This window comes from Oncorhynchus clarkii, chromosome 12, assembly GCF_045791955.1.
Source record: "Oncorhynchus clarkii lewisi isolate Uvic-CL-2024 chromosome 12, UVic_Ocla_1.0, whole genome shotgun sequence".
NCBI classification, from domain to species: Eukaryota; Metazoa; Chordata; class Actinopteri; order Salmoniformes; family Salmonidae; genus Oncorhynchus; species Oncorhynchus clarkii.
In genome coordinates, this window is record NC_092158.1 from 19968336 (window position 1) to 19980897 (window position 12562).

Here is a 12562-nt window from a genome sequence, read left to right on the forward strand (position 1 = left end):
AATACATAGTGTAAAGTTCTAAATCATATTCATGATAACCTTGGGTTGGCATTAGGAAAGAACTAAATTTAAGTGTAACTAAACTTTATAATCTTTCACCTAAGAGGCATTTTTGTAAATGGTTGTATATAACGTGCACTCAGGGATGGGGAGTAACAGATTACATGTCATCTGTTACATGTAAGGGATTACAAAAAAAACGGTAACTGTAATCCGTTACATAACCAGCAAAAATATTGTAACCAGATAACAGATACTTTTGAAAAACTAGATGATTACTTCAAGGATTACTTTTAAATTCAGAAAGAATGTCTGCGGGAAAAAATATTTGACACTTTTCTGTTTTCTCAATGACATTCAAATCAGCATTGAAAAAAAGGGCAATTTTAAGTTTGTTGCACCTGAGCGAGTTTGACCACAAGTCAAAGACCACTACGATGACACACCAAATGTGTTTGATGGATCGCGGGAAAAGAGCAGGAAAAGGCTTTTGTCGGCTACAGTCCAAGCTATGTCTTCCAATGGTACGACTGCTGTCAGCATCCAAAGATTATCCAACTTGAATAAATGCTTGGCGATAAGAATGAAAGCAGAGGTTTAGTCTACGGCGATACGGATATCACTTATTATTGATATACAGTGGCGGATTTAGGTATAAGCGACATGGGCGGCCACCCGGGGCGGCATCTTGTGTGGTGCCCGCACAAAAAAATCCTAATGGTGACATTTGCACAATCGGTTTTCTATCGCTCAGGGAGCCATACAAGCTAGAACCGCCGCTGACTACATACAGTAGGGCACTGATGTGAATCACACTGCTGCTCTCTCATTTAACTATTTGCGCATTACTGATTGTGGTTGTTGTGGATGGCTGTTCACAAATCTAAATGTGTTTTTGACCACAATAATTGTTGAATTCAAGAAGTTTAAACTGCCTGTCAATTATTGTTTTTGACACCAGTGGACAGCCAGTGAAAAAATGGGCTCTTGCAACAGCTGCATAGTGCGGTTCCAAGCCTATGGAATAAAAGCGGGACTTTTCATGCTCAGTCTAATTCATGATGATCTAAATAATAATAATCCATCGGCTGAATGGACTCATGCTCAAACTTGCACACTTTTGATAGACTTAAAAGAGTAATCCGGTAATTGCTACATACATTTTTAGACGTATAAATTATAGATATATATACATTTATTCTTGAAGAATATAACTTACATATCCCTCTTGAGCTTAGATCAACTTTCACACTCCATGAGAACCCAAAATATAAGCTTGTTTTATTCCAATGTTTGTAAACATTATACATGTAAACAAGCACTGTATAGCCTCATAACATGGTTAAAACAATACTTTTTTATATCATGGATGGTCAGTCCTATTAATCTGAAAGTGGTTGCATTTCTCCAGGCACATCCCTCAGCTTTTTACCAAAACAGAGGTGGGACAACCGTTTTGTTATTGTTTAAACAGCTGCATATTACCTAGATATCAAAGTGTCACCAACAAAAGGTAGACAATAGGCCTCTAGCAAATGCAGCATTTGGCATTGTTTTTTCACGTGTAAATAGCACTTTTCAGTAGTGCACAAAGCATGCCATTTCATGAGCGCAGCATTCATTTTTCAACTTGAATCAATGAGCCCAATCAGTCCTCCATGACAAGAAAATCACAAACAACAGAGTAAGGCTGGCTAATAAGTCCTTAATTTTGGGGTCATGCTCATGTAAAACAATTTGGCGAATCTATACTTCCATATTTCCAAGTCCTATTCTTGAAGATCAAGGGGTATAACAATTATTGGAAGGACTGGAATACTGATAGACTTTGGATTTTAATGTAAAGATGAATCATATTATTTAATCGTATTATATGTAGTAGAAAGCGATGGGTTAGAAGAAGCCTACACAACCAACCCATAAAGTAAAATGTAGCATCCATATATGGCCAGCTATGTAAACTTTAACATTGATGTATCCTGCAATAGATGTCGTTCAATTGGTAACATACATTTTTGTCTTCTTCTAATGCCTCTTAAGGGGAAAGTAATCTAATTACGTTACTGAGTTTGGGTAATCCAAAAGTTACGTTACTGATTACAATTTTGGACAGGTAACTAGTAACTGTAACAGATTACATTTAGAAAGTAACCTACCCAACCCTGTGTACACTTACAGTTTGTGTCACAGTAAAGGCCTTATGCTCCACAGGTGACAAGGGGCTTTATGTAAGTAAGAGTGCCAAAGCCCTTATTCTGGGTCCTGTGATGTGAGACCCTCAATAAGTATTGTGGTAAAACAAGAAAATAAAAATGATTTCCTACTAAGCAGAATACAAATTGATTCGACTGAGTATGTGTATTCAAAGCAAGCTAGTACAATTGAAGGAAAGTGACTTATTTTAAGTTGCAATGCCTCAAGAGTATGTGACAGAGGTTGGCAGGTGACAGTGATAGAAAAGAGGATTGCGGGAAGTGAACTTTTGTTAGAGGCCATTCTGAAGAGGAGACGGTAAACGATAACAAACATGCCTTCAAGTGAGACACTCACACCTACATAATACACAAAGTGTGTGTGTGTGTGTGTGTGTGTGTGTGTGTGTGTGTGTGTGTGTGTGTGTGTGTGTGTGTGTGTGTGTGTGTGTGTGTGTGTGTGTGTGTGTGTGTGTGTGTGAACGCAAGAGAGATGTGGGGGTCTTGATATGGCTTTTGGACATGTGTTTCTACAATCGAGGAGCAGGTATCATGCATGTTTTTCTCCCCGGGGCTAAATCAAAACAAATGCTTTCTTCTTCTTTCAACCCTTACTTTTCACTTTTCATCACTGCTCAAAGTATAACAGAAAGGACAAACCACCAATAGCCACAGGAAGTAGGGGTACTGAAAAATTGTGATATAAAATATATTTACAGTGCATTCGGAGCGTGTACTACAGTTTTTTAGATCACAGCCTTATTCTAAAATTGATTAAAATGAGCAAGACAAAATACATAAGTGCTTTTGAACGGGGTATGAATCAACTGTTTCCAGTGAGTATCAAGAATGGTCCACCACCCAAAGGACATCCAGCCAACTTGACACAACTGTGGAAAGCATTGGAGTCAACATGGGCCAGCATCCCTGTGGAACGTTTTGACACCTTGTCAAAGGTAGACTCAGCATATATAAATGGTTTGTGTAGACAATAAGGACAGATATGAATAGAAAGGGTGTGTACAGCAGTAGTTATATAGGATGAGCCATGACAGAATTCAGCATATTCATAAACAGTGGGTAAAACAGTATGTAAACATTATTAAAGTGACCAGTGTTCAATGACTCAATTTACAGTGCATTCAGGAAGTATTCAGACCCATTACATTCTTGCACATTTTGCTACATTACAGCCTTATTCTAAAATTGATTCAATTGTTTTTTTTTCTTAATTAAAAAACATGTCTAAGCAATCTACACACAATAGCCCATAATGACAAAGCGAAAACATTTTTTTTGAAATGTACAAATGTATAAAAAAAACTAAAACAGAAATACCTTATTTACATAAGTATTCAGACTGTTTGCTATGAGACTCGAAATTGATCTCAGGTGCATCCTGTTTCCATTGATCATCCTTGAGATGTTTCTACAATTTGATTGGAGTCCACCTGTGGTAAATGCAATTGATTGGACATGATTTGGAAAGGCACTCACCTATCTACTGTATATAAATTCCCACAGTTGACAATGCATGTCAGAGCAAAAACCAAGCCATGAGGTCAAAGGAATTGTCCGTAGAGCTCAGAGACAGGGTTGTGTCGAGGCAAAGATCTGGGGAAGGGTACCAACAAATTTCTGTAGCATTGAAGGTACCCAAGAACACAGTGCTCTCCATCATTCTTAAATTGAAGAATTTTAGAACCACCAAGACTCTTCCTAGAGCTGGCTGCCCGGCCAAACTGAGCAATCGGGGGAGAAGGGCCTTGGTCAGGGAGGTGACCAAGAACCCGAAGGTTCCAGAGTTCCTCTGTGGAGATGGGAGAACCTTTCAGAAGGACAGCCATCTCTGCAGCACTCCACCAATCAGGCCTTTATGGTAGTGGCAAGATGGAAGCCACTCCTCAGTAAAAGGCACATGACAGCCTAATTGGAGTTTGCCAAACGGTACCCAAAGGACTCTCAGACCACAAGAAGCATAGGTGGTGGCAGTATCCTGCTGTGGGGGTGTTATATCAGCGACAGAGACTGCGAGACTGGTCAGGATCGAGGGAAAGATGAATGGAGCAGAGTATAGAGAGATCCTTGATGAAAACCTGCTCCAGAGTGCTCAGGACCTCAGACTGGGGCGAAGGTTCATCTTCCAACAGGACAATGACCCTAAGCACACAGCCAAGACAATGCAGGAGTGGCTTCGGGACAAGTCTCTGAATGTCCTTGAGTTGCCCAGCCAGAGCCCGGACTTTAACCTGATCGGATATCTCTGGAGAGACCTGAAAATAGCTGTGCAGTGACATTTCCCATCCAACCTGACAGAGCTTGAGAGGATCTGCAGAGAAGAATGGGAGAAACTCCCCAAATACAGTTGTGCCAAGCTTGTAACGTCATACCCAAGAAGACTAAGAAGACTCAAGACTGTATTCGCTGCCAAAGGTGCTTCAACAAAGTACTGAGTAAAGAGTCTGAATACTTATGTAAATGTCATATTTCATACATTTGCAAAAATTTCTAAAAAGCTGTTTTTGCTTTGTCATTATGGGGTATTGTGTTTAGATTGATGATTTTTACTTCTTTTTTTTTAACCCATTTTAGAATCAAGCTGGAACATGACAAAATGTGAAAATGTCAAGTGGCCTGATTACTTTCCAAATGCACTGTATATATAATTATTTTTTTATAAATATTTTTTCACAAAAGTAGTGCACTGGGTCTTGTGTTCATGGACAGATATAGACCTTGACAAGGCAATGTTTTAATAAAACAACAAAACCAAGAACACGACACTAACATAAGGCAGGACATCAATACACAAGAACAATGCAAACTGGTGAATGAAATGGGGACTGACATATAAAGAGGAGGAAATTATGAAGGTAACGGAGGCCAGGTGTGAATCATAATGATAATGATTCCCAGGTGCACGTAATGATGAGTGCCAGGTGTGCGTAATGATGAATCCCAGGACCGGTGGTTAATATTCTGGCGATGTCGTACGCCAGAGGGGAGGAGCAGGAGCAGACGTGTCACCTATAGTATAGAGCAGGACATGAAAGGGATTTGTGTTAACTAGTTTATTGATTTGGAGATGAGGCATTGCTTCTAATTCTGCTTACCAGGCATGTTCACAAGACTCTTCCCCAGCCACTCTTACTCAAGTATTGTGTCACCATGTCTCCCATTCCCTTCAGTTTTACCACATGCTTTTCACTACATGTTTTATAGTGTGAACTGTGAATACGTTTGTCATGAATACATTTTGTTGTGTGTGCATATGTGTGTGTGTGCATATGTGTGCACATGTGTGTGTGCGCATATGTGCATATTTGTGTGGTGTGCACACTTGAGTGTGAGAGTGTTTCTTATGGAATTTCTAAAATGAATTTTCTGCAGTATTAATTTACCATCCTTACAAACCACATAATGTAAATGTATATTACTGTATTGTACATTGGCTGGTCATCTAGGTTTGGAACCTGTAGACTTTCCATCACCATGAAGAAAAACATGCGCAATACAGTAATTGAGTAGGCCTACAATGAGACATCAAGTGGTTTGTGATGATGTGATGTGATGATGTGGCTCAGATGGTAGAGCATGGTGCTTGCAATGCTAAGGTTGTGGGTTTAATTCCAACAGTGGGGCAGTACGAAAATATATGCATTCACTACTGTAAGTAGAGTGTTTAGTAAAAGGAATGAATAGACCATTTCATTTTTTAATAAGTTTCATTTGCATAGTATTTCAAGAAACTGGAAAACCTAGTGGGGAGAACAAGTATTTGATACACTGCTGATTTTGCAGGTTTTCCTACTTACAAAGCATGTAGAGGTCTGTCATTTTTTATCATAGGTACACTTCAACTGTGAAAGACGGAATCTAAAACAAAAATCCAGAAAATCACATTGTATGATTTTTAAGTAATTAATTTGCATTTTATTGCATGACATAAGTATTTGATCACCTACCAGCCAGTAAGAATTCCGGATCTCACAGACCTGTTAGTTTTTCTTTAAGAATCCCCCTGTTCTCCACTCATTACCTGTTTGAACTGCACCTGTTTGAACTCGTTACCTGTATAAAAGACACCTGTCCACACACTCAATCAAACAGACTCCAACCTCTCCACAATGGCCAAGACCAGAGAGCTATGTAAGGACATCAGGGATAAAATTGTAGACTGGGCTGGGATGGGCTACAGGACAATAGGCAAGCAGCTTGGTGAGAAGGAAACAACTGTTGGCGCAATTATTCGAAAAAAAAAAAAAAAGTTCAAGATGACGGTCAATCACTCTCGGTCTGGGGCTCCATGCAAGATCTCACCTCGTGGGGCATCAATGATCATGAGGAAGGTGAGGGATCAGCCCAGAACTACCCGGCAGGACCTGGTCAATGACCTGAAGAGAGCTGGGACCACAGTCTCAAAGAAAACCATTAGTAACACACTACGCCGTCATGGATTAAAATCCTGCAGTGCGCGTAAGGTCCCCCTGCTCAAGCCAGCGCATGTCCAGGACCGTCTGAAGTTTGCCAATTACCATATGGATGATGCAGAGGAGGAATGGGAGAAGGTCATGTGGTCTGATGAGACAAAAATTGAGCTTTTTGGTCTAAACTCCACTCGCCGTGTTTGGAGGAAGAAGAAGGATGAGTACAACCATGAAGCATGGAGGTGGAGACATCGTTCTTTGGGGATGCTTTTCTGCTAAGGGGACAGGACGACTGCACCCTATTAAGGGGAGGATGGATGGGGCCATGTATCGCGAGATCTTGGCCAACAACCTCCTTCCCTCAGTAAGAGCATTGAAGATGGGTCATGGCTGGGTCTTCCAGCATGACAACGACCCGAAACACACAGCCAGGGCAACTAAGGAGTGGCTCCGTAAGAATCATCTCAAGGTCCTGGAGTGGCCTGTTTGTATGGATTGCCTTCAGAAGGAGAGTACCATCGTGTTCGTGAGAATCTCCCCTTTCCATAGTAGGTCATATTAGTTTGTAGCTCAAACGGTTCATATGCTACAGACAGAAGTTGCCATATCAGCTTTATCCACTTCAGACGAGTCCCGAGACAGTGTTGGGGATGTGGAGCAGGGCGACGTGCCTAGTAAAACTGATGAGGAGGATAAAGATAATTATTGTTTTATTATCTCACTTCATCAAATCAATCAATTACATGATATGTAGTAATCCCTTTTGCATCAACAGTTGTCAAAAAGTGGTTTACAGTTGATGATTGAGATAACATTTTTATTTATAATCAACATAAATGTATGTAATGTACTGGAAAGCCTAACTGGAAGGCATGGCTCTCTCACACAACTGCAGATCACGTGGCAGTGGAATTGAAGCCACAAACTTAAGTTTACCTCATACGTTTTTCAGGTAATATGGAGCTCTCCAGGATTAATGGCAGAGTAATACAATTATGGGTCTATGATATAATGTATGAGCTCAAATGGTTTATGACTCCCTTTTCGTTCCATTAAAGATGTACTGCAGCGGGGAGAAGAGATTTGGATAGATCCATTTGATTTGGATAGATCCATTGTCGCTCATGTAAGCAACCTCCCTAAAACCAGCACTGCAGCCAGCGCCATAAATTCACATGCGTAAAAAGGCACATTGTCCAATCCCTGCAGCGATGTTTAAATAAGACACGTCCCAGGTAGATCCTTCCAAGTCATACCCCACTTAACACTCAGAGGATGGGTCCCTTCATTTCTTCATGATGATATAACCGTTCAAAACTTGATAATGGTCATCTGGGATCGTGATTCGACCATTTCAAAGCGGATTTGGCATCTAGCAGGTTGTTGTGTGTGTTTCTGCAAGACTCAACAAGAACACTACCCATAACATTGTGAGAGAGACCAAGCTGCAGCAGGTGCGTCTCGACACTTGGGATACCCATAACATCCGAGGCAACTGTCAGGACATGAAATGGATTTTCTGAGCGGCAGCGGTGCGGGGCTGAGGTCGGAGATGCATGGGGAACAAAGCGAGGAAGGTTCAGGATTATATCCTGTTGCTGACTTCAACTTCTCTTTCATGCTTAACGAAACGAACCAGTCCTTTGGAGAGTACGCTCACTTGTCTGATTTGGAGAAAAGTTATTTATTCGGGGATGGATCCGCCGTCCTGAGAATAATAATCTCTGTGATTTACTCTGTGGTCTGTACCTTGGGGTTGATAGGAAACATCCTTGTTTTATATCTCATGAAGTCTAAACAAGTATGGAAGAAATCGTCCATTAACTTTTTCGTGACGAGTTTAGCGTTGACTGATTTCCAGTTTGTATTAACTCTTCCTTTTTGGGCAGTGGAGAACGCTTTGGACTTCACCTGGCTTTTTGGAAAAGCCATGTGCAAGATAGTGTCTTACGTGACAGCGATGAATATGTACGCAAGTGTGTTTTTCCTGACTGCTATGAGTGTGGCACGGTACTGCTCGGTTGCATCGGCTCTCAAGAGCAGGCGGCGCCGTCACCGCTGCTGCTCCGCGCGCTTTATGAGCGTTGTTATATGGGTTGCTGCTATATCCGCAGCTTTGCCCCATGCGGTGTTCTCCACAACGGCGACTGTCTCCAACGAGGAACTGTGCCTTGTTAAATTTCCAGACACCGTTGACGCACAATTCTGGCTTGGACTTTACCATAGTCAAAAAGTACTGATCGGGTTTATAATACCGCTGGGGATCATCTCCGTCTGCTACCTGCTGCTTTTGCGCTTCATCACATCCAGGAATGTGAATACCTCCAGCGCAAAGAGGCGCTCCAAAGTGACAAAATCTGTGACTATAGTGGTTCTGTCATTCTTCCTCTGTTGGTTGCCGAACCAGGCACTAACGGCGTGGGGAATTCTCATAAAACTCAACTTTGTGCATTTCAGTTGGGCATATTACACCACGCAGGCATATGTATTCCCAGTGTCTGTCTGTTTGGCGCACTCTAACAGCTGTCTAAACCCCATATTATATTGTCTAATGAGAAGAGAGTACAGAAAGGCTTTGAAAAAACTTTTTTGGCAAATAACTTCTCCATCCGTGACCAACATGAGACCATTTACGGCGACGACCAAGCCAGAGCAAGACGAGCATGGACATGCGTTGGTACCGTTAAGTCCGGCAGAGCCAGCCTTGGTTTTCTATCCACCTGGTGTTGTCATTTACAATGGGAGAAACGATATGCTCCCGAACAGTACGTAGTACATGCAGCCTACCAAGCTGTCAACGGTGCCAAGTCGATTTGTTTGGATGTATTAATGTGTTGATCGATTTATTTATTTATTAAGTATGTATACATGTATTTATTTATTTCTATCAACACTATTTTTGTCAATTTTACGCATCAGTGAGAAGTGTCATGCCCTGGACTGATTGAAGCCAAAACTTGCCTAGACAGATTCAGAAATGTATTGCTGAGACCTTTTCCAATGCCACTCAATCGTGTTACAACTGAATAACGGGCATTTCCCTCTCCGAAATGTGTTTCATAGATGCACATCATTCATGTGTAAAACAAGTCGCTCGGTTAATCTTATGTAAATTGTGGGCTTTAATGTCTATGTGTGGCACATCAACAATAAAGACCTGGATCATCTTGACATACACAGCTTGATAGATTACAACTGTGATGTGGTAAATAAATCTTACACATGCTCCTTGGTTTTACATGACTTGCACTGCCTTTTTACAATTACTGGGATATATCTAACCGGTAGGGAATGTATTCAGTTGTGCAGAATCTATTTAAGTTGCATAAAGATGTTATAAGTCAGTCATTTAAGTGGAAAAAAACAGTGTCTTACCCTCTTCTCTCCCCCCACATTTATCTGAATGTTCTGTCCTTCATTGTCTTTCAGAGTTCAATTTAGAGGTGCAGTGTGTGAGATAGTTATTTGACATCACTTGTAATCATGAATATTATAAGAGCATACACCAGCAGTTCGTCCTTTATTCTGAGCTAATTGCTTCTAGGAAAAATTGGCATGCCAGAGGTGTGCAGTGACCTGTAAAGTTGCTTACGAAAGGTGGGGGGTTGACAGACACCTACTCACTCAAATCAAATCAATCAATTTTATTTGTCACATACACATGGTTAGCAGATGTTAATGCGAGTGTAGCGAAATGCTTGTGCTTCTAGTTCCGACAATGCAGTAATAACCAACAAGTAATCTAGCTAACAATTCCAAAACTACTACCTTATAGACAGACACAAGTGTAAGGGGATAAAGAATATGTACATAAAGATATATGAATGAGTGATGGTACAGAGCGGCATAGGCAAGATACAGTAGATGGTATTGAGTACAGTATATACATATGAGATGAGTATGTAAACAAAGTGGCATAGTTAAAGTGGCTAGTGATACATATATTACATAAAGATGCAGTAGATGATATAGAGTACAGTATATACGAATGCATATGCGATGAATAATGTAGGGTATGTAAACATTATATTAGGTAGCATTGTTTAAAGTGGCTAGTGATATATTTTACATAATTTCCCATCAATTCCCATTATTAAAGTGGCTGGAGTTGAGTCAGTGTGTTGGCAGCAGCCACTCAATGTTAGTGGTAGCTGTTTAACAGTTTGAAGGCCTTGAGATAGAAGCTGTTTTTCAGTCTCTCGGTCCCAACTATAAAGAGCACTGCAAGGGGCACATCATTGACAATAACCCTCAGGGTAGACCGCATGACATACTGCATCTCTATGGATGCATACCACGCGATAAACTGCACAATACATGCTTCTGCGTAAATCTCTTTCAGAGGAGTTAAACTTCTTAATTTGTATTAATTACATTTCGATTTATGTGCCTGGCAGAATTCATCTGGAGCCACTTGGTTCACGGTTTAGGCTTTAATAGATGGATTGATGTTGGAGAGTAGTCAGGTTAAAAGCCTTGCCTAAGGGCACAACATTAGAATGCTTCATATGTTTTTATCAAGATCTTTTTGAGAACATCTACACCGGAAGAGAGGGAGGTGGAATGGAAATCATTGATCTGCACACAGTTAGTTCTGCCATGCTCAGTAACATATACTGTACAGTTGAAGTCGGATGTCTACATACACTTAGGATGGCGTAAAACTAGTTTTTCAACCACTACACAAATGTCTTGTTAACACACTATAGTTATGGCAATTCGGTTAGGACATCTACTTTGTGCATGACAAAAGTCATTTTTCCAACATTTGTTTACAGACAGATTATTTCACTTATAATTCACTGTATCACAATTCCAGTGGGTCAGGAGTTTACATTACACTAAGTTGACTGTGCCTTCAGACAGCTTGGAAAATTGCAGAAAATTATGTCATGGCTTTAGAAGCTACTGATAGGCTAATTGACATCATTTGAGTCAATTGGAGGTGTATCTGTGAATGTATTTCCTACCTTCAAACTCAGTGCAAGTAATTTTGCTTGACATCATGGGAAAATCAAAAGAAATTGTAAAAAAAATAAAATGCGTAGACCTCCACAAGTCTGGTTCATCCTTGGGAGCAATTTCCAAACGCCTGAAGGTACCACGTTCATCTGTACAAACAATATTACGCAAGTTTAAACACCATGGGACCATGTAGCCGTCATACCGCTTCTTGAAGGAGACGGGTTCGGTTTCCTAGAGATAAACGTACTTTTGTGCGAAAAGTGCAAATCAGTCCCAGAACAACAGCAAAGGACCTTGTGAAGATGCTGGTGGAAACAGCTACAAATGTATCTATATCCACAGTAAAACAAGTCCTATGTCGACATAACCTGAAAGGCCACTCAGCAAGGAAGAAGCCACACTTCCAAAACCGCCATAAAAAAGCCAGACTACAGTTTGCAACTGCACATGGGGACAAAGATTGTTCTTTTTGGAGAAATGTCCTCTGGTCTGATGAAACAAAAACAGAACTGTTCAGCCATGAAGACCATTGTTATGTTTGGAGGAAAAAGGGGGAGGCTTGCAAGCCCAAGAACACCATCCCAACCGTGAAGCACGGCGGTGGCAGCATCATGTTGTGGGGGTGCTTTGCTGCAAGAGAGACTGGTGCACTTCACAAAATAGATGACATCATGAGGAAGAACAATTACGTGGATATATTGAAGCAACATCTCAAGACATCAGTCAGGAAGTCAAAGCTTGGTTGCAAATGGGTCTTCCAAATGGACAATGACCCAAAGCATACTTCCAAAGTTGTGGCAAAATGGCTTAAGGACAACAAAGTCAAGGTATTGGAGTGGCCGTCACAAAGCCCTGACCTCAATCCTATAGAACATTTGTGGGCAGAACTGAGAATGTGTGTGCGAGCAAGGAGGCCTACAAACCTGACTCAGTTACACCAGCTCTGTCAGGAGGAATGGGACAAAATTCACCCAACTT

General features: G+C 40.9%; 1 protein-coding gene across 1 annotated transcript; it reads left to right on the plus strand.

The window, feature by feature from the left end:
- Positions 1 to 8129: 8129 nt before the first annotated feature.
- Positions 8130 to 9646, plus strand: LOC139421907 (relaxin-3 receptor 1-like). Its single transcript, XM_071173040.1, has one exon. It carries the CDS (start codon positions 8130 to 8132, stop codon positions 9390 to 9392), a length of 1263 nt encoding a protein of 420 aa, XP_071029141.1. The 3' UTR covers positions 9393 to 9646.
- The last annotated feature ends 2916 nt before the right edge of the window (positions 9647 to 12562 follow it).